Below are 23,286 nucleotides of genomic sequence, written 5' to 3' on the forward strand. Positions count from 1 at the left end.
TATAAACCCTTTTTAAACCTTTCCTGTTGATTTCATTTGCCCAGTCCGGTTGGAGTTGAGCTCCTTCCTGCTGACCACCCGTGTGGACATATTGGAGAGAGGAGAAGAAAGGGCTGTACAGCGAGCCTGTACAGGGCTGGGAACCAAGCCAAGTCCTAGACTCAGAGTGAGCTTGCTCAAGCTACTTGTCCTCTATTCACTTGCTGGGCTTTCCACATCCAGGTTCTCCAGTAATGTAACCGCAGTGGTTCCGGGGCTCCCCTCACACTACCTGTACATTCTACTGAGGGTCGAGGGTTGGATAAAATCTTGTAGTGGGCCAGATGGGGCTTGTGGGCTGTAGTTTGGGGATCCCTGCTCTAGGTTACTATTTGCAATGTTATTCATTGAATGTTCCAGAAGGCGCACATCATATTCTAATAGTCCAGTGTTACTCCCATCTGTGAACCTTTAAATCTGTGGATTAGGGCCATGGGCAAAGAAGTAGTTCTCATAAGTAGTTCTGTAAACTACAGAATTTTCCCAGGTTCTGAGAAACAACTGTTTCTCAGAGGCAGGGAGGTGCAGGGGGGGATGGGGAGAAGGAGCAGGAACTGGTCTCTGCTCTCCCCCCCAGCTGAAGGAGAGGGGTGGGGTGAGGTGTGGGAGTGTATGGCTGACCCCTGCTGCCCACACACACATTCCCAACTGGCAGTGCTTGCAAGTCCCTGCTTGTCAGTACATCTAATTCTCAGTATATCTCGTTCTCCAAAACTGTGAATACTTAAATAAATGGTATGGGAGTGGGAAACAGGAGAAAATAAGTTGACACCCTGCAAGTCCATGCAGAATCACCACTGCATAACCAGGCCCAGCAGGAATTGCCTAGATCCATGGTGGCGAATCTGTGGCACTCCAGATGTTCATGGACTACAATTCCCATCAGCCCCTGCCATCATGGCCAATTGTAGTCCATGAACATCTGGAGTGCCATAGGTTCGCCACCACTGGCCTAGATGTTTCCCAGGGTTGGTTGCTGGAGAAGGGCAAGCTGATGAAGTGGGCGGGGGAGGGTAAAGGCGTGTCAGCTGGTAGGTGGGAAGAAGAGATGGAAGCAGAAAATGGGATGAGGCTGTTGGGATTTTCAGAGAAGGGAAACATAAAATAGTGGGAGAGGAAAAATGAGGTGCCACCGAGAGTCCTTGCATCTGACGATGGGAGTTAGCGTACTGAAAACGTGAACATTTAATAGCTTTGTCCTCATAACTGTCTCTTGGCTTATATTCCTCAAAGTCTATGGCTGAGAAACATTTTGAAACCAAGATACAATACATGAGCATCCACCCTATTATCATACTGATTGTCCACAAGTTTATATTAAAACTAGGTCTAATGACATTCTTGCTAAGGCCCGAAATCCCCAACCTTTTTGATCCTGTGGGCACATTTGGAATTCTGACAGGGCACAGCTGTCACAGAATAGCTGCCACAGGAGGAAGAGCCAGCCACAAAATGATTGCCACAGCTTAACTTCAGAAACAGTGTAACTCTTGTGCCCTGGTGGCAAATGCTAACAAAGCAACATATTAAAATTCTGCTTTGTCAGATCTCCAGTAGTCAATCAGGAACCTTATTGGACAAAAGCATCCCTTGGGTTCAAAAGCAAATAAAAAGTATTCTGAAACTTCCAAGTTTGGTTTATAGGTATTGGCTTATTTATGTTTAAGTTATGCAAAACCCCTGTGCTTTGAGCACATGCTTATTTTATGACCCAAGAGAGCAAATCAGAAATTTTAAAAATCACAGTTCTGGGTAGCTGTTTCCCACGTGAACTTCCACTATTGCTTTGTCAAGGAGTGCAGTGAAGGTGATTGTAGAGAAGATTACTTTTTCTGGCAAGTGACCATAGAGATCAATTCAAGGATGGTAAGACCTGAACAGTTCAGAATGTGTGTGAGAACCACTGCCATCTAATGGTAACACTAGTAATGGCTAAACTGAGTTGATTGGACACTACTAGTGAAGGTTAAGCTGTATATTAAAGCTTTAGTATTTTTTCTAATGAATGGACCATCTACCGGTGTGCAGTGCAGCATAGTAAAAAGTGCCAGGCAACTTAGAGATCAAATGTCCAAGCTACCTGTTATAACCAGTTGCTGTGAAATGATATCAGAATCCCGTTGGTATCTGTTGTACTGATTGGCTATGCAAGGCAGTACTTTTTATAAGACAACTTGGTGGAGGCAAAATCTCTTTATTGGGTAAACAATATGCATGCTATAGCTTAGCAGGCACAGCTTCAGTGAAACACTCAGAAGCATCAAACTCTTACAAAAACATATGCCAGTGTGGGGTGAATCTACAACTGGACTGTAGTGGGCTGACGTCCTGAAAATTTATTTGGTGCATTATTGCACCTGAGTTTGGAAGGCATAGTTTGAAGGATAACTTCAGAGATATAGTGACAACTTGGGACAGGGGTTTGAGACATGAATGCATTTGACATTAGTTAACACCTTTCACCGAGTACTTGCATCAAGGGCTGCAGTGAGGGTTTCAAATAGGAGAGGACAAGAACATGATAGGGAGATGAGCCATCTTCATTGTTTACACATGTTACTGCTATTTTAGCTTGGACTTAGACTTAATACTGAAATAATATTGAAAAAGGATTTAACTAATAACACAATACAACAGAGGTTTTCTTTGGAGATTTTTAAAGAGAGGCTGGATGGCCATCTGTCAGGAGTGCTTTGATTGTCTGTTCCTGCATTGCAAGGAGTTGGATTGATGGCCCTTGAAGTCTACTCCAACTCCATGATTCTAAAGGTAGTTCGCTTGCGCAAGTACTGGGTCATTACTGACCCATGGAGTGACATCACATGTTTACTATAAACTGTGTTTATAGGGTGGTTTGCCATTGACTTCCCCAGTTATCTACAGTTTACTCCCAGCAAGCTGAGTACTTATTTTACCAACCTTGGAAGGATGGAACCTTGATTTGGCTATCTGAAACTGACTTTTTGTTGGGATCAAACTTCGGTTGTGAGCAGAGCTTTGGCTGCTGTGCTGCAGCTTACCTGTGTGTGTGTGTGTGTGTGTGTCACAGAGCTGTTCAAACAGATGTGGGGTAAAGAATAAAAGAGGTGGATTGCAGAGTTAAGGCCTTAACTGTTTAAGAGATTAAAGTTTCAGCAACCATTAAACAGGTTACAGAATAAGTAGCTTTTGGGGATGTGGAGGTAGGGATAGAGATCGAGTTCCAGGCAGTTGGGGAAAATTATTTAGGTCACACCACTGACTGGCTGTTATTGTATGCTTATGCTACTATGAAGTACTCTATAATGTTGGAACATGATGTTGTATTGCCACCTGTGGGGTGCCAGGTAGGGCTGGAATTCTACGTGGATAACAGCAGGTGTTTCAATGACTCCTTTCTATTAATTGGTGAAGATGTAGGATCACATTCCATACAGTGGGGGTAGGTGGCAGGTGCCTTTTGTGAGGAGTGGGGTGAAAGATTCTTAAACCTGCCTGAGTTTTGTGAAATTTGTGACTAGCATGAAGATGGCTGGGATTGGTAGGGAGTAGGAGCAAGTGTTGATTGGAAGCCTTACAACGAGTAGCCCTACAGACCACACAAGGATGGGCATATCATGTGCTGGGACACTTGGCCCTGGACTGATGCTTTCTACAGTGCAGAGTTTGTGACCTCAGATAAGTTAAAAATAAAACACTTTCAATTTCACTTTTTATGCAAGGCCAAAAGAAGTCAGGTGCAGTGAGCGTGAGAAGAAATTCCTTCTGTACCTTGTCTTTGCAGCAAGGCAACAATTGTACAAGAAGCAGTCATTTCTACTTTGACAATGTTAATAACACAGACCTTTAGTTTCTTGGGTCTCTTAAATGGTTTTATATGTTTAAATGCAGTACACTGTTAAAATAGACTTGGATTATTTTCTTTTCTGTTTGTCATGCTATCTAAGAAACCTGTGCCAGACAATGCACTGTTCCAGCCTTACTATAGCATGTTCTGTAATCTTTCTTTGCTGGTCAAATGGGATGCATGAAAAAAAACTGTAATTGGATAAATGTTGTTGTTTGAATCCTTTCCAAGTCTGTGGTTAGAATTACCTCTGTGCAATGATTGCATTACATGTAACTTTGAGAAAATCAGACTTTGAGAATCTGGGTCCATAAAGGTTATGGTTGTTTATAACTTGTATAGCTTTTAAATTCACTTTTGGTGGCATTTCCTTGATTAAAATGATTGCAGAGATGTTTTAAATAAGTAGTTTTTATAGTATCACACTGTAGATGAAGTATAGGCATTTATTGTTCTATTTTGTTTTTTAATCAGCTGGTAGCAGAAAAAGAAATAAAACTCATTTCAAACAGTATTCATGTGCAAGCTGAAAGTCTTCAGCAGCAATTGTTAAATAACTTTGAATTTAAGCATAAAGTTCCTTATCTGGTCAGTGTGCAAATTTGTCACATTTTTACCAGCTTGATATATGTCCTCAGAAGTGTTTGTAATGTCAAGAGGTACAACCCAGAATTCCTCCTGAGGATCATACTTTTAAATTTAAGGCTGCAAAAATACAATTAGAGTATAAGGATCACATCTGAAGAAATCAGGAAGAGTAATGGCATACTGATTGAGAACAGTTTCAAGTGGTCAGGGCAGAGCTTCAGTGTTCTCGTCCGGCTCCTGACCCTCTCTATGGACAGCAGAATAGATGATCCAAAATAAGCTGAAACTTCTGTGATCTACCCAGTAGTATAGCTGAGACCTGAAAATTGAGTTGGAGGTATTCATCATTCTTATCCTCAGTGACTTACTTTGAAAGCAGTATCTCTTCCTCTTAACCCCCTTCCCCAAGTATTTGGGAATGGCTGTTTTGTGTGGCAGGTAATGCTGCATTCGGAGTGATTGATTGATTCAGTCCAATTTGATGTAGTGGTGCAAGCAGAATTACTTGTCTTGGTTGTAATGGCAGCTACTCCATTATTTATACTTGCAGTCACTAATGCCTTAAATCTGCAGATTGCTGCTAAACAGAGCTGATAGTTTGACAGGTGTGTTCTACGAATTTGTTTTCCATTGTTAGAGAACAACTATCCTTGTGGTGGTCATTTGACTTATCGAGTTCATTCATTGTGTCCTGCTGTGTCCTGTTTCTGGTAGCAGTCAAATCGCCAGTACATAGTCGGCCTACTTCACAAAAGGTCATCTTGAGAGTTTTACTTCTCATCTGCTCAGCAGTAGCATCTATCCTCCCAAATGGTCAAGCAGTACTGGAAATTACTCTTCCACCACCCTGGTTTATGTCCTTACTTAAAAACAGCAGAACTGACACTAATCCAAAAATTGCAAAACGAATCTTTTTCAAGTGAAGTGTTTTTCAAAATATAATAGACTCTCTTAATTTCCTTGGGAAATGGACCTGTGCTAGCAGGGGGTTAGTTATCTGAGCCAGTGGGGTTCTTAACAACTTCTGGCAGGCCTTAACCAACCAGGAGGTCTAGTGCAGTCAAGTGTACAGATAGTGGCTTTCACAACTACAGGAAACCTCTCTGATTCAGTCAAAGAAACAAGGTCAAAATAATGCATATAACATTGACAGGCAAATACTTCTGACCCAATTCAGGAGTTTCCAAGGTCAACCAGAAGGCTATATGTCTACATTTATTTATTATTTATTTATTTGAATTTATAAACCGCCCAATCCCCGGGGGGCTCTGGGCGGTGTACAACATTATATACACAATATATAGCAAGGGTCACAATGGTGGCCAAATACACTAATACACTACATATATAGGGAGGGGACCTGGCCCACCCACCCTAGCGGAGGGAAGGGGAGGGGTGGCATGAAAGGGAGCGGAGTAAGTGAGGGGTGGCATGCAGGGAAGGGAAGGGGGCCCAGCATCTGGGCCTGGCCCACTCACCCTAGCAGGGGGAGGGAGGAGGGGAGGGGTCCCAGCATCTGGACATGGCTCACCCACCTGAGGGGAGGGAGTGAGTGAGGGGTGGCATGCAAGGGAGGGAGGGGGAGGGGCCCCAGCATCTGGACAAGGCTCACCCACCCTAGTGGAGGGATGGGAGGGAGTGAGGGGTGGCATGCAAGGGAGGGTAGGGTATCTGAATGGTTATCTGAGAAATTTTGCCAGCAAAGAATCTGAGTAGGTTACAGTGTTGTAGTGGGTTACAGAAACATCACTTGGGGCATCTTTAAATGTTATCTGTCCCCAAACAATTTCAGTGTGTCTGCTAGATGTAACTCAACAGTTGCAACAAAAGATACCACATTGGTGCAATTTAGATTTGGAAGAAGAGAAAAAGGAGGAGAGCTTAAACTACACCGTTCATAAATCCCAGGAGACCCCTAAATGGTGTTGTACCACATCCTTTAAAAGACACGTGTAATATAGGCTCAAGAACTAATTAGGACTACCCTCAATCACCTAATCAAGCTACCTTCAATCACTTTTTAGTTCAGTCTATTATTGTCACATTTGCATTTTTGCTAAGTTGCCATCATGAGCACCAGCATTATCTACTGTGTGATTTTTCTGATTACTCATTGAAATTTAGTTATTTTTTAAACACAAATCCATACTTAAATGCTTGACACAATCAGGATACATTTCACAACTTCCTTATGCTTGGGGGGGGGGTGTTCCAATGTAACGATAACATTACATTTTTGACGTGCTTGAAAATGACATATAATGATTTGTTAAGTTTGCTCATGACGTATTACGTTTCAGTGGTAAGGTCAATAGAAGCTAGTTAATCATGCCAGGCAGTTTACATTGTTTCAAAGCATGGATTTTCTCCTCTATGCATATTCTACAACTTGAGCAAGATCATATTCTTGCTAGAGTGAAACCTTAAACTAATCTTCTAAATTGTAACCAGTTGATAGATCGATCTTGTGCAGGGAAGGTATAAAATGTGAATCAGATGTATACATATGTGTACGTATTCTGCTTCACAATTCTCGGTTCAGATTCTGCATCAGAAGCTGCTTATTAGAATGTCTGCTTATTGGCACTTGCAGCATCGAGAGCCAAGCCTATCTTAGGGAACTAGAAGGGAAAAATGTACTCTGAATATACTACTCTCTTTTTTCCAGCTAGACACAGGTATGAAGTTGCAAAAGTGTAGTGGTTAAGAGCAGGTAGATTCTAATCTGGAGAACGGAGTTTGATTCCCCACTCCACCTGAGGGGCGGAGACTTATCTGGTGAACCAGATGTGTTTCAGCACTCCTGCATTCCTGCTGGGTGACCTTGGGATAGTCACAGTTCTCTCAGAACTCCCTCAGCCCCATTTACCTCACAAGGTGTCTGTTGTGGGGAGCAGAAGGGAAAGGAGCTTGTAAACCACCTTGAGTTTCCGTGCAAGAGAGGAAGGTGGGGTAAAAATCCAAACTCTTCTTCTTTAAGCACTATGTCATTACTGACCCACAGGGTGATATCACATTATAACATTTACTAGGGCAAACTATGTTTGCCATTGCTTTCCACACTTGTCTACATTTTACCCCCAGCAAGTTGGGTATTCATGATGTGCAAATTTTATTAAGATGGTTATCTACTCTTAAATTTTCCTTAAACTAAAAGGAGGATAATCTCTTCTATGACATGAATTATTGCTAGAAGAGAGGGAAAAACTGAAACTATTGGTCACAGAATACACCAGCTTTTGAAGCTGGGTTTTTCAGTTAAAAAGCGTCTGAGATAGCAGACACCGGAGAGCTGTCATCATCTGGAGTCATTAACACTGAGGTAAACTGAGTATGAGGCAGCTTCAAATATTTACCCTCCCTTACCCTAAGTTTTCCATAGATTTGCCTTCAGCACTTTCATGAAGAATTTGGCAGGAGAAGAATGGCATATTACCAACGTGCAATTCTCAAGGTTGTTGCAGGAAAGACATGGTGGTTAAATGGATACCAATATAGAAAAGTTTGGCAGTCATAGCAGTATGTGCTTTGTTCAAGATGTTTAATAAATTGCTGATTCAGATTAATTTGGAAAAAGTTTGTTGCTTATGGCTGGGATGATAGTATTAAAACAGGTAAAGGGAGGGCCAGAGATGAACTTACGTCTGCTTGAAAGAGCATTGGTGACTAACTCTGTGTTTGCAGTGTTGTTTGGCCTACAGTAGAACAAGACATGCCATCATGCAAGTGAGCATAGACCAGTGGTGGCGAACCTTTATTTATTTATTTATTAAATTTATATACCGCCCTCCCCCGAAGGGCTCAGGGCGGTGAACAACAGACATAAATAGAGCACAATAAAACCAAGGACTAAAATCAGTTAAATATTAATTAATTTGGCTCTATATAAAATAAACCCCACCCCATTAAAACACAGCACACTGGCCATGCTGGCAGGGGCTGATTGGAATTGTAGTCCATAACATCTGGAGTGCCAAAGGTTTGCCACCACGGGCATAGACCCTTGTTTACTTTTGGGGCTAGGGGGCATGACTGATAAACTTCAAATGAGAAAGGTATTTGAAATCTAGTATATGAAATCTAGCCTATGTTCAGTATGGCATAGATGGGGAATCAGAAACTTGAAATGAAGAGGCTTCAGGTCTGAGGGGCAGGCAGGAGCAACCTGGTTGTAGGAGCTAAGAATAAATCTTGGAGAGCAGGAAAATTGGTGTGGATACCAGGCCATAATGAACGGGGAAGAATGGAAAAGGTGATGAGTAGAAATACATGTAGGCTAAGCTTAATACTGTGAAAGGCTTGGGTTCAAATAGTGCATGATAAAGGAGACATTGATTTGAAGGAAGGAAGTGAAGGGAATATATGATCTGGTGGGAAGTATGATGTAAAAAGTCTCATGGAGATGATGTGTGGAAGACCCAAAGAAAAAAAACTTGAGAGTTTAATGGCAGTAAAGTATATGTTGAAAAAAGCATCAAAGAAAATGAATGACAAGCAGCATTCAGTCTCTGCAATGTCCACGTTTGTGCCAACAGTTGATGTGTGGTGGGGTGGAACACTGTCCTGCAATCATTCTTTTGTTAGAGGGACAGCAGTTGAGCAGCAATTGCCTTCTCCTTCACTACAGTAATGTTGTTTTCACAGTTTAAACTAGAAGTTTTGGGACAGGCATAACATGCCCTGTGTGTGTTTTAATTACTTATTATTTGCACAGCTGTATTACCCTGTGGCGTTCGTAGGCCTTTTTCCAAGTGATCTTGCCTGGAGTGGTAAAAACAGTTCTAATGAGAAGTTCTAATGAGAAGATCAAGATGTACTATTTTGCAAAGATTAAAACCAGGTTTCAATTTTGATTGCGAAGATTTCCTAGTTAGTGTGTGTTAGCATGTGGTATAACTAAATAAATCTATTACTGCTTGCTAGGATGCCATTTTGGGCATTTTTATATGTAAAAGCAAAATATGTTTATTTTGAATAAAACTAATCCTTTGATCATGCAGTTCATGTGCGTTTTGCTCTGCAGCATTCTGTTGAGCCATTTGGGGGGACAGTTTTTGAAATTATGGACTTCAGTTCAGCACATTGTACATATGCAAGGACATAGAACAAGATCTTGAAGTCTGACTTTTTCTTTAAGTAGAAAAGTGCCCTTTTAAACTCAGTGCCCCTGTTGGTAGAAAACATTCATACAAGTATGAAAGGGTAAACTTCCAAGAATATGCTTTCTATTCTTTTTTCTCCGTGTTCCATCTTAGATTGAAAGTGTTAAAATACCTGGCATAGCTCCAGAATTATCTGCACCTGGAATTTTTCTTAATTTGATATATATATCTGTATTGCTCAGTAGAGAACGCTTTTGCAGTGTAGCAGTAAGTGTCAGATAGGATCTGTGAGAATAAAAATGGAGGAGAGGCAAGTGGTGTAATCTGCTTTGGGTCCCACGTTGGATGAGAAAGGAGGGATATAAATGAAGTGAAAGTGTTCTACATCAGATTTTGCTTTAACTTCACCAATGCCACTTCAATTTGTTTAGTAGGTGCTTCAGCTGACTGAGCCAGTCTTGTTCTTGTACTACATAGATGGCACTCTGGCTTGGCTTCATTTTATTTTTAAGAAAACAGGATATAGTAATGTGTTAGTTTTCTGCACTTTTAAATGTGTACGTAATGAGTAATTTAATGTCTTATAGGTATCAAAAAGTATGTCGTTGGCTTAATTATCAAGACTTCATCAGACCCATCATGTGTGGAAGTGAGTGAGACTTCAGGGATTTGGCTTGTGGGTTTCTCTAAAAAAATTAAGTGAAGACTTAACTAACCCAATTTTTTCACCCTCCTCTAGAAAGAAAAAGTATATATTGGGAAACTGAATATGATTCTTGTCCAGGTAAGGTTCAATTAAAATACTTCCATAGCAGAAGCTTAGTGGAGAGAGAAAGCTGCAGTTATCACATGGGATGTTCCTGCCTTTCAGATACTAAAACAGGAGTGGCCAAAACATTGGCCAACGTTCATCAGTGATATAGTAGGGGCCAGCAGGACAAGTGAGAGTCTTTGCCAGAACAACATGGTAATCTTAAAACTGCTAAGCGAAGAGGTCTTTGACTTCTCCAGTGGACAGATAACTCAAGTGAAAGCCAAACATTTGAAAGACAGGCAAGTAACTGTTTACATAGTGTGCAATTTATTCTACCTTCTAGTTTAAATTGGTGGTTAACCGTTGCCTGTATTCCTATGACTGCCACTCGTACTTGGTTCATAGGCTCTAAACCTTGTGGTGTAGAAGTGACACTGTTTTAAAGTTTCCTACATAAAATCCTGTTTGCAAAAGTATATGTACTTTGCATTTTCCTGCTTTTGCTTTGTGATTTGATTGGTGAACAATGTCAAGTTACGGTATGACATGCTAAACATGGAGGCTGAATTTCTCCTCTTCTTTTTTTACAGCATGTGCAATGAATTCTCACAGATATTTCAGCTGTGTCAGTTTGTGATGGTAAGCTGATGCACCTAAAACCGCTATGAATTTTTTTCTCTCTACCTGAGCCCTTCGGGGGTAGGGCGGTCTATTAAATGTAATAAATAATAATAATAAAAGACAGATTTGCTTATATGTGACTTTGTTTACAGGAAAATTCACAAAATGCACCCCTTGTTCATGCGACTTTGGAAACTTTGCTACGATTCCTTAACTGGATTCCACTTGGTTACATTTTTGAGACCAAGCTGATCAGCACACTAATATACAAAGTAAGCATTTGTTCTAAATGAAAGATCTTCGGTAGCTAATGAGGGAATTTTATTGCAGCTAACAGTTGTATGTATTTTCGTTACAGTTCTTAAATGTCCCCATGTTCCGAAATGTCTCTTTGAAGTGCCTCACAGAAATTGCTGGTGTCAGTGTAAGCCAGTACGAGGAACAGTTTGTCACACTCTTTACCTTGACCATGATGCAGTTAAAACAGGTAACTCTGAACTGGTGCAGCACAGATTCATCCTATTCATTTGCTAAACTAATATCCAGTTTCATTCCCTTCTATTTTTTGTTGTATCCCATTGAGTGAACAGGTTGATCACTTCTCCTTTGACCTTGTTTTCTTCTCTCAGTAACTGGATTTGAATAGATGAATGAGAATTCTCTCTTTAAGCCAATTACCAGTAATTACCACACACGCCAGCTGGGTGACCTTGGGCTAGTCACAGCTTCTTGGAGCTCTCTCAGCCCCACCTACCTCACAGGGTGTTTGTTGTGAGAGGGGAAGGGCAAGGAGATTGTAAGCCCCTATCAGTCTCCTACAGGAGAGAAAGGGAAGATATAAATCCAAACTCCTCCTCCTCCTCTTCTTCATTTCAGAAATGTCAGCTTTCCAAAGGTAGAAACTAGTCCCCTTCAATAAAACCCTGTGTATTCACGGTCAGCACTTCTAGGTAATGAGTCTGTCTGTAGTTTACACTAGTGGTTCCCAACCTGGGGTGCACACCAGAGTATTTGGGGGTATGTAAAAAAAATTACATAATGGGTTTGCTAATATTTATTTATTTTTATTTATTTATTATTTTACTTTTATACCGCCCTCCCCCGGAGGGCTCAGGGCGGTGCACAACAACAATAAGACAATAAATATGTCAGACATTAAAATATTAAAACAGTTTAAAAGCAGCATTCGATTTCTATATCAATTAGATTAAAAGATGGCATCCAGCTAGTAAAACTCCTACAAAAGGGAACAGCGGGTTTAGCTGTTTCTGGCACCCTATCAGTGGCTGGACTCTCCAAAGGCCCGACGGAATAACTCGGTCTTACAGGCCCTGCGGAATTCATTGAGGTCCTGCAGGGCCCGGACAGATGGAGGGAGAGCATTCCACCAGGCAGGGGCCAGGGCCGTGAATGCCCTGGCCCTAGTGGAGGCCAGCCACATCATAGATGGGGCGGGGACCACGAGTAGATTAGCCTCTGCGAGCAGAGACCGGCGATGGGACATATGGGGCCAGGACGGTCTCTCAGGTATGAAGGTCCCAGACGTAAAGGCCTTAAAGGTTAACACCAACACCTTGAAGACAATCGAGGAACTCAACTGGGAGCCAGTGCAAGCGATGCAACACGGGCATGATATGGTCTCTGAAGGCACCTCCCGGTGAGCAGGCGTGCCGCTGCATGCTGGACCAGTTTCAATTTCCCGGATCAGCCGCCAAGGGAAGGCCAGCGTAGAAGCCCGAGTTGCAATAGTCTAACCTGGAGGTGACCGTTGCATGGATTACAGTGGCCAGGTCCGCCTGGGAGAGGAAGGGGCCAGCCGCCGGGCTTGTCGAAGATGGAAAAAAGCAACCCGGGTTACCTGGAGCCACCTGGGTCTCCATTGAAAGAGGCGAATCCAGGTGGACCCCAGGCTTCTGCGGACAGAGGGGGGTCGGTGCCAATGAGACCCCCTCCCACACCGGCGGCTGGAAATCCCTCATCCCCGGCCCTAGCCAGAGAGATCTCCGTCTTCGTTGGATTTAGCTTTAACCTGCACGGCTGCAACCAACCAGCGACTGCCTCCAAACAATGCTGTAGAGGCTGCAGAGGCGGTGACAGCTCCCCTCCATCGACAGAATGAGCTGGAGTGTCATCAGCGTATTGATGGCACCCAAGCCCAAAGCTCTGTACCAGCAGAGCAAGGGGAGGCATGTAGATATTAAACAACAGCGGGGACAGCAAGCTCCCTGAGGTACCCCACAATGAAGTGGGCACCGTCGGGAGGCCTGGTCCCCGCACCACACTTGCTGACTCCGGTCCCGGAGAAACGAGGCAATCCATTGAAGGACAGTGCCCCGCACCCCGGAAGCGGCCAGGCGGTGGGTCAAAAGATCGTGGTCGGCCACATCAAACGCTGCGGTAAGATCCAATAATACCAGCAGCGCCGATCCGCCTCGGTCAAGCTGCATACGGAGCGTATCTGTGACAGCGACGAGAACGGTCTCCGTCCCATGCCCAGCACGGAAACCGGACTGGAAGGGATCAAAAGCCGATGCGTCCTCCAGAAAACCTTGAAGCTGCTCCAACACCACTCTCTCGATTACCTTCCCCAGAAACGAAAGATTCGAAACGGGGCGGTAATTGGCCGGATCACTAGGATCTAACAGCGGTCTTTTTAAGAGTGGGCGGACCACTGCCTAATATGGGGGCATAATTTTAAGGAAATGGGTTTCCAAGGGGTATGTGAGTGGGGGATGAAGATTTGGGAACCACTGGTCTACACTAAACTAATTAGTGTAGAAGACTAGCATCAACAGGTGGCACTGGATAGGCAATTTCAGATTTCTGTTGCCAGGATGAGACCACTGGGTCTGGAATGAGGTGACCAGAAAAACATTTGGTTCTTAGATGCTTCAGGGGTTGGCTAATATATTTAGAATTGCCTGAGAGAGAATGTTTTAATTCTGGATTCCTTATGTTCAGATTCAGGCAAGAACTTATTAGCGTTCAGTTTTGTGGTGTTTGATATTCATTCCTCATATGTAAATTTACTACATGTCAGCCATTTAAGCATGCATACTATGTACAGTAAGCTAAATTCTGCAAAAATTCATTAAAATTGTTTATACTCAAGTCCCATTGATTTCAGTGGAACTATTTTTCTGTAATCCAGAGAAAAGCAAACCATGGTAAAGATAAAACTATCCCTGAAGCAGTTGCCTGGAATATATTTGTCATTATATGAACAATCTTAACTGTTGCGGGGGGGGGGGGGGGGGATGAGTGTTACTCTCCTTCTGCTCTGTTTACATGGATTATAAAACTGGATTTTGGCCATAACTTTTGTTTCATTTGAATCATGTTCTGGCTGTTTTACTACCTTTAGTTTCCATGTGCTACACACTAATGGACAGCTTTGGTCCTGTGTATAGATACCATTTTCAGTAGTGTTCTAACAAGAGTTCCAGAGTAGGGGACATGGTACATATATTGCTACTGAATTGTGTTTTTGAGGTTGTGGTTCAGAATAACAAATATACAAAATGATGATAAAATAATGCAGTAATTAAGGGCTCGTTTTTCTAGATTATAATGGGTCTTGCATTCTTTCTAGATGCTTCCTTTGAATACCAACATTCGACTTGCATACTCAAATGGGAAAGATGATGAGCAGAACTTCATTCAGAATCTCAGTTTGTTTCTCTGTACTTTTCTAAAAGAGCATGGTCAGCTTATAGAAAAGCGTTTAAATCTGAGGGAGACATTGATGGAAGTAAGTCTTATTTCCTTTTTGATTTTTGTTCCATCTATAACAGGTGTTTTGAAGACAAATCTCCTTGTGTCTCCCTAAAGACCTAAAGTTAATATTTCTGATGGCATTCTAAAAATTACTATTAATGATCAACTGAGTACTTTAAGGACACATGGTGAAGTTTGTATTCAAATATCCGACACATAAGATATGTGGGTTGTATGTAGCAGTTCTGTAATATGTGGTGAACCTGTATGATGCAGTGTCAAACTAGGATCTTGGAGTCCCAGGTTCAAAGCCCAGTTCTGACCTGGAAGCTGCCTGGGTGACCTTGGGCCAGTCACATGGTCTCAGCCTAAGCTAACTCGCAGGGTTGTGAGGATAAAATGGAGAGGAGGAGAACAATGTAAGGCACTCTGTTGGAAGGCAGAGGATAAATGAAGTAAATGAATAAACGTGCAACCCAACCCTGAGATGCAATGTGGGATGAATTCCACATTCACGGGTTTATAAAGTAGAACTGTTCACCGCTTACCTATTTTTGTACGCACACTAATTTCTGATTTTTGGATCCTCTATCTTGCAGGTTTTATTGAGAAATAAGTTTAGATTGAATTAAATTTAGATTGAGCAGACTAAGTTATCTCTTCATGTACTTTAAGATGTTTCAAGCAGAAAGAAGTGATTAAATGTTGATTCCGTAATCAAGCTTTATATACATTTCCTTTAGGCTCTTCATTACATGCTTCTGGTTTCTGAAGTTGAGGAAACCGAAATCTTCAAGATTTGCTTGGAGTACTGGAATCACCTGGCTGCTGAACTATATAGAGAGAGTCCATTTTCAACGTCTGCTTCTCCTTTACTTTCGGGGACTCAGCATTTTGATGTTCCTCCCAGGAGACAACTTTATCTACCTGTTCTGTCCAAGGTAATAGGAATCTTCTGACTTGTTAGTAGTCATGGGTTTCCTGCTCTTAGCAAGAGTAGCATCAAAAATCATAAGAATTCTAGTAATTTATAGAAGTTGGTTGTTTCAAGAGAAACATGTGCAGAGCTGCACTCGCAAAACTGGTGTTTCGTGCCTCTTTCCGCCAAAGCCACCTTTTGGGAAGGGGCTGGAATGATGCAGGGTATGGTGGAACTCCTACATGGGTAGAAATGTCTTTCACTTCTAGAGGGAGGTAGTGGTGAGTGGAGCATTTCTTATTTCTCTTGGGAGGAGCTTAATACTGATCATGACTATTCTGGACAATGCATATTGATCATACATATTGCAATAAAATCCATTATCAGTGCTTTATAAGTTCAGTCTAACAACATCCTGTAGTCATGCCCTCGTTTCAATATTCCACATTGAAAACAGGAGTTTTCTTTGTTTGCTGTGTGTTTCTTCACATAAATCAATGTTTTCAGTGATGATTTCACATGCACACTTGCCTGCCTTAGGTTATGAAAAACCTAGCTTTGCTGTGAAACATCCATGTAAAGATTTAGAAATGTCTTGCTTGTACCACAACACTAATGTGGTATTTTTCTTAACTATAGGTTCGGTTGTTGATGGTTAGCCGTATGGCAAAGCCAGAAGAAGTGCTAGTCGTGGAAAATGACCAAGGGGAAGTTGTCCGGGAATTCATGAAAGATACGGATTCAATCAACTTATACAAGAACATGAGGGAAACACTAGGTATGTTCACTTTACTGTTTGTGGCAATTATCAGGCTTGAGTTCTGTATTTCACACTATATATTTTTTAAAAAACCATCTTTTAATTTACTGTTATGAATCTTCTGCTTGCTAGAATGCAGGGAAAAACCTTCTTGAAGTCCCACCTATTGAAGAAGTGTATAGTAACAGACAACAGGGCTCTTTCCATAATCACTCCTTGATTCTGCAGTACCCCAGCAAAGGAGGGGCACTAATGCAGAGGAATATTAGGTGGTCTTAAGTATTCAGATTCAGGCTAATTTTTCCATGTTTATATTTATTTACTTGTTGTTCCATTGGATTGAATGCAGGTGTTGGAATTCTATTACGGCTTGAGAATATGAGCCTTTGCTGCATAGTCTGAGTGATCCAGAACACTACCTCAAATGATGACCACAACTCCACCACATACCTTAAACACTCAGCCTTTTTCCTGGACCCGCAGAACAGTGATAGTGCTGGCCTGCCATTTAGGCTTTATTTATTTTATTAAATTCATGTACCACCCTCACTAGAAGTGGGGCTCAGAGCGGCAAACAACCAATAAAAATACAAAGATAAAAACATACATTAGTCAACATCAGTCAGTCATTTTAATCTAATAAAGATAGCCACTACAAAACTCCCAAATCTCTCTGCTATGATATTCAATATCTCAGAATTCAGATACCTTTATTGGCATACAAAATTAATTAAAGTTTTGTTGAACAGTAAAAATCAATAAATTATAAAAGGGGAATTAATAGTTTTACAGCTCAGCCATTTTGTTCCAGTTTTTGGCAAGCCTTCGTTTTTAGTGCCAGTGAAAGAAATTTAGCAACAGCACCGGTAGAGTCTGGGTCCTTATCTGATAAGAATAAGGAAAGTTGCTTCTTTTTACTTGAGTTGTTTTAACTTGTAATAGTGGTGTAATTAGTTTCTCTTGCAGATCAGTGTAGGGGAGAGAAGGAGGGGGTGCGCCAGTGCACTAGATAGAAAATGTGTGTGATGTTCCGGATGGTATCATAATACCAAGTATAATTAGGTGTGGGAGGCCAACTAAACAGTTAACTCACAGAGTGGTCTCAACCAAAGGCCTGTTGGAAGGTCTCTGTCTTACAGGCCCTGCAGAACTTAACATCCTGCAGGCTCCTGGTATCAGCTGACAGTTTCATTTTTGAGGTTTCACTCTATGCATATTTATGCAAGACCAGCTATCAAAAGGTATACAGGCTATAATAATATTGTGATGTCTGAAGTACATTCCATGTTGAAAAAACTATAGTTACATTAGTAGTATTTTTTGTTAATCATAGTAAGGTGTTTTGTTAGTTGTCCCAAGTGTCAAAAAAGGTGGGAAACCAATGGATACAAAAGCTTGACAAATGTGAGAGAATCATTTACTGATCTTATTAGAATCTAGTCACAATGAATGCTTATGTGTATCCTCCCAGCCAGACAGCTTCAGGACACCTAGAGGAGTGGTTTGAGATGCCCACTCTGTATTTACCCTAAAACCGAATCCCTCTCTTCAAAGGAATAACCCAAGTTTGTACATCCTTATTCTTCCAGTTTACCTCACCCATCTGGATTATGCAGATACTGAACGAATAATGACAGAGAAACTTCACAATCAAGTAAATGGTACTGAGTGGTCATGGAAAAACCTAAACACTCTCTGTTGGGCTATAGGCTCAATTAGTGGAGCAATGCATGAAGAAGATGAGAAAAGATTTCTTGTAACAGTAATAAAGGTATGGTTGGGTAGAGGACTGTTTCCTCGGCTTTCTAGGAAACAATCCAATCCTTCAGGAAAGATGAAGGCTCAGTAGGCAGTTTTGAAGCAAGTGGCAGTAGCTGGATATGTGAAGCTTATACATGGCCAGAAATTCTGTAAGGTAGTATTATTCTAGTATGCTTGTGGGTCATAATGTCTGTTGCAAGGCATAATTGGCTTGTGGATAGTGTAATATTTGATGTCCTATGGTTTTAACATTGGGATTATATTGGCTTCATGTACTTCGTCTTTTTATAAGACTACACAGAATTTTATTGGATATTCAATATCCCATTTTTGTATTTGTTTTAATTGGTGTGATTGAACATTGCTGTAAACAGTTCTGAATTCTTAAAAAAGTAGTATAAAAATTGAAATAGCTAAGTAAACAAATAGATGTATAAGGGTTTCAGGGAGATGAAATAATTAAATCACTGTTGTGAATTGAAAATGGTAGAGCGGCAAAAGTCAATGCTTACTGAATAGTATGAGGGGAAAATAAAGTTCAGTCCAACAATCATTAGAGAAGTTAGGTCAGATTCTTGGCTCAGGACTAGTACCTTTTCTGTATCTTGTTTGTAAAGCGCTGTACACATATTGCTATGTTAATTATAATCATATGGTTTGTGCTAAACACGAAATGTTTTGATGAGAAGAACAGACAGTGTTTGTACACTATTCACTGTATCGTATTGAGTTTTTCCACTTAGCTAGTAAAAGGAATACTTGTAAATATTAGGTTCACAGTGTAGCATAGCAATGTGAACAGTTTTTATTATACTAAACATGGAATCTCCCACATTGTTGCTCAAACATTTTCATTTGTAGGATCTTCTGGGACTCTGTGAACAGAAACGTGGGAAAGATAACAAAGCTATTATCGCATCCAATATAATGTACATAGTAGGGCAATATCCACGATTTTTGAGAGCCCACTGGAAATTTCTGAAGACTGTGGTCAACAAGTTGTTTGAATTCATGCACGGTAATTTGAAGTTTTATTAGTTTTTCTTAGTACCCTAATTTTTCCTTGTGGCTTACATTGAAATATTTATTCATTTTGAAATAACTTGGACTTTGGGAAACAGTAAGTTATTCTGTACTGATATACATTTCCCTGTCCTGATGGTGTGATCTGTGGCTGGTGAAATATGCTACTTAGGAAAGGGAAATAGGCAAGTTCTCTAAAGTTTGCTCTATACTGCTCCTTTTCTGTAGTAAAAGGTCTAGAGTCCATGCCCTACGAAGAGAGGCTTAGGGAGCTGAGGATGTTTAGTCTGGAGAAGAGAAGATGGGGTGACATGATAGACATGTTTAAATATTTGAAGGGATGTCATGTCGAAGAGGGAGCAAACTTGTTTTCTGCTGCCTCAGAGACTAGGCACAGAGTAATGGATTCAAAGTGAAGGAAAAGAGATTCTACCTAAACATTAGGAAGAGCTTCCTGACCGTCAGGATTGTTCGACAGTGGAATTCACTGCCTCTGAGTGTTATGGAGTCTCCTTTGGCGCTTTTTAAACAGAGGCTGGATGAACATGTCGGGAGTGCTTTGATTGTGTGTTTCTACATTGCAGGGGGTTGGACTTGATGGCCCTTCTGGTCTCTTCCAACTCTATGATTCTAGTCCATTAAAAAACCCAAGAAACACAAGACATAGTAATGTAGTTTGTGCATGCAATATCAGCTCAGAAAAATGGGGGAGTGAGAAATTCATATTCTTCACAATTTGGACCTCTTAGAAACCCACGATGGTGTCCAGGACATGGCTTGTGATACTTTCATTAAAATAGCGCAGAAATGCCGCCGACACTTTGTCCAGGTCCAGGTGGGAGAAGTTATGCCATTCATTGATGAGATCCTGAACAACATTAATACGATTATCTGTGATCTTCAGCCTCAGCAGGTATGTGAAATTCTGCTGTTTAATACTTGTTGTTGCATAATAAAGGGTGATCAAGGAAACTTTGTGTGAAGTGTATGGCAGTGGGACATATGATAGTGGTGGGGAGGGATACAAAGTAGTTGCAAGCATTCCTGCTTTAGTTACAGTTATTAGTCCTCCATTCATTGTTAGTTAACTGTATATGTCATATTCTTTAGAATGTGTTATTACTGTTACCCATAGGATGCTAAAAATAGTAAATTGAATCCAGCTAGTATTATGAATGGGGAATAATTGTGTTTATGCAGTAATGGTGGCAATATGCACAAATGGGGAAAATGTGACTCTCAGACTGGCTAGTATGAATTCATGTTAAGGTAAAAACAAATACTAAGATTGAATTCAGCCTATTAATTCTTGAGCTCCAAACAGGCTACACATGATACTGAAGGACTATTTACTTGAGCAGAAAATCACGGCTGAGACCATTTATTTTTCGAACCATTTGAATTTGAAAGTACAGTTACTAGGACTATTCCTGAATTTTCAGGTTGTTCAACTATTTGTTCTGCTATATTTGTTACTAGGTACATACTTTCTATGAAGCAGTTGGATATATGATTGGGGCACAGACTGACCAAACAGTACAGGAGCATTTGATAGAGAAATACATGTTACTCCCGAATCAAGTATGGGACAGCATAATTCAACAGGCCACAAAAGTAAGGAGATTCTACATTTTTTTTGCAAGCATTGTTGCATTGTGTAGGAAATAACTTCAACATGGCACATGGGCTGATTCTGGGAGATCTTGGTCTTCGTGGTTTTTTCGGGAGCTGTTTTAGGGGGCATGCACTGGAACTCACCTAGACAGCTCTTCGGATTCAGAAAGACAAGGGTTTGATCCAGACAACCAATATTATAATGCCCATCTATAGGTCTGTGGTGCAACCTCATTTGAAACACTGTGTGCAGTTCTGGATACCATATCTCAAAAAGAAGACTTCAATGCTAGAAAAAGTGCAGAATAGGGCAACCAAGATGATTAGGGATTTGGAAAACTTTTCCCATGAGGAAGGGTGGAAGAGTCTGAACTTCTCTGTTTAGAAAGAGATGACTGAGGGGGGATATGATATGGGTTTTATAAAATTATATAAGGGTAGAGAGAGTGGACAAGGAGAATCTTCTCCCTCTTCCAAAATATTAGAACTTGGGGTCATCCAGTGAAGTTGATGGACAGTAGATTGAAGACGGACAAATAGGAAATAGTTCGCTACTGAATGAGAGGTTAAAATGCAGAATTTGCTGCTAGAGGTAGTGATGGATACAGACCTAACTGGCTTTAAAGGGGGTTTGATTCCTGGAAAACAGACAGAGGTATATTGTGACTTCTCGCCACGCTGACTTACAGAAACCACCACGTTCAGAGGTAGTAAATGTCTGAATGCCAGTGCCAGGCAGCAAACCAGGGGAAGGCACTGGCCTCTGTTCCCTGTTGTTGGCTCTCCAGAGTAACTGGTTGGCCACAGTTGGACTAGAGATGAACCACCGGTCTGATCCAGCAGGGTTCTGAGGTTCTAATGTCATATATGTAAACGTTGTTTATCTCTGTCATCAGAATGTTGACATCCTAAAGGACTCTGAAACTGTTAAACAGTTGGGTAGCATCCTGAAAACCAATGTGAGAGCATGTAAAGCTGTTGGGCATCCATTTGTGATTCAGCTGGGAAGAATCTACTTGGATATGCTGAATGTGTACAAGTGCCTAAGTGAAAACATTTCTGCAGCTATTCAGGCAAACGGTAAGAGTCTTACATAGCTCATCTTGATGTCTTTGTTTGGAATAGTCTTAAAATAGCAAATCCCAGTTAGGATTGGCATCCTTCCAGCTTTTCCACTCAATCTCACCCAGTTTCCTTCCTCTATAGCCCCTATCTTATTTAGTTTTTGACACCACTGCCCTTATGATCCATTAGCTTATCCTTTTCAGTGGTCTGAAGAGGTCTCTTCTGTCTTTCACCAGTGGAAAATTTTGGCTAGTCTGGTGGTGGGAGAAGCCCAGTGATTATCAGTTGAAGAACAGAACAAGGACTGGGTTAGAGTAGAATTAAAAGATGGGAGAATTATGAGTGTGATGTATTCAATCCATGAGGTAAGCATGCCCTTGATATGTTGCATGCTGTGGTCAGGGAAACTATTGAAGGGTGTGAAATTAATCTGTTCTAATTTCTTCACATCAAAAAGCATGGTTTAGTTCTAAATAAATTATAACTCACTAAGCTGAAGGTAAAACAGTACAGTTTCCCTCTTGAGAATGATAGTATTTTCCATATCATTGAATCCAGGCAGTTAAGGTATATGGCTCATTTGGAAACAATTTAGGCTTCCTTTGACAGTCAGTACACAACTAACTTTGGTATCTTAACCATGGTTTGCTGTTTGTTTTAAAAATGTACACTCACCTTCCCAATTTCTGCTCTACATGGTCTTTACATAGCATTAAAAATGTAGGCCAATCTGAGAAGCAGAACAGATTCATGGAAGTTTGCCTCAAATATCACTCTGAATAACAAGTATAGAAAGAATACCAGGTATTTTGTGTATTGTTTTTGAGGCATTGCTTATCTTAATAAACTTGCTTGAGGATTATTTTTATTCTTCATGTACATCTGTAGCCTTATATTTCAAAATTGGTTTTAAAATTGACTAAGTAAGCCTAGCTAGTGTATTTTAATTTTGTTTTTTCTCAAAGAAGCGCAAGACAGCTCATATGATCTGTCTTCCGTTCCATCATCACAACAAGCCTATGAGATAAGGTAGGCTAGAGGTGTCCAACTCTAGCACTTCAGATGTTCATGGACTAGAATTCCCATCAGCCACTGCTGGCATGGCCAATTGTAGTCCATGAACATCTGAAGTACCAAGAGTTGGACACCCCTGGGGTAGGATGTGAGAGTGACTGACTTCAGGGCAGAATAGAGATTTGAATCTGAATCTCTCGGATTCTAGTCGAACACTTTACACTACACAGGTTCTCCATAGACCCTGAAACACTGCCAGGTGATAACAGGTCCTCACAGTACAGGCTTTGATAAAGATGGTTTCTGCACATCCTCCAGCCAGCAATAGAGTGTGGCTCTTTGCAGAGGATGTACATACCATCCTAGTTAAGGGACTAGAGGAACTGAAGCAGGTTTCAAAGCGCTATTTAATATTAAACCATGGTTAAGTTCAGCATTGACAGGAAAATTAACAGGACGAAGGCTAAGAATAATTTGTACCAG

The 23,286-nt window shown here is 41.1% G+C and overlaps 1 protein-coding gene across 4 annotated transcripts in view; it reads left to right on the forward strand.

Annotated features, from left to right (window-relative positions):
- XPO1 (exportin 1) overlaps positions 1-23,286 on the forward strand; it is a 44,831-nt gene that overhangs the window by 16,665 nt on the left and 4,880 nt on the right. For all 4 annotated transcript variants that reach the window (XM_048517681.1, XM_048517689.1, XM_048517671.1 and 1 more), the window contains exons 5-18: positions 10,143-10,204; positions 10,295-10,339; positions 10,427-10,608; positions 10,900-10,948; positions 11,083-11,202; positions 11,289-11,417; positions 14,523-14,681; positions 15,391-15,588; positions 16,206-16,344; positions 17,916-18,097; positions 18,949-19,105; positions 19,860-20,023; positions 20,590-20,724; positions 21,621-21,804. In XM_048517681.1, the coding sequence (XP_048373638.1) occupies positions 10,143-10,204; positions 10,295-10,339; positions 10,427-10,608; positions 10,900-10,948; positions 11,083-11,202; positions 11,289-11,417; positions 14,523-14,681; positions 15,391-15,588; positions 16,206-16,344; positions 17,916-18,097; positions 18,949-19,105; positions 19,860-20,023; positions 20,590-20,724; positions 21,621-21,804 (1,905 nt within the window). The remainder of the gene's footprint in view (positions 1-10,142; positions 10,205-10,294; positions 10,340-10,426; positions 10,609-10,899; positions 10,949-11,082; positions 11,203-11,288; positions 11,418-14,522; positions 14,682-15,390; positions 15,589-16,205; positions 16,345-17,915; positions 18,098-18,948; positions 19,106-19,859; positions 20,024-20,589; positions 20,725-21,620; positions 21,805-23,286) is intronic.

Source organism: Sphaerodactylus townsendi, linkage group LG01 (assembly GCF_021028975.2).
Source record: "Sphaerodactylus townsendi isolate TG3544 linkage group LG01, MPM_Stown_v2.3, whole genome shotgun sequence".
Classification (NCBI taxonomy): Eukaryota; Metazoa; Chordata; class Lepidosauria; order Squamata; family Sphaerodactylidae; genus Sphaerodactylus; species Sphaerodactylus townsendi.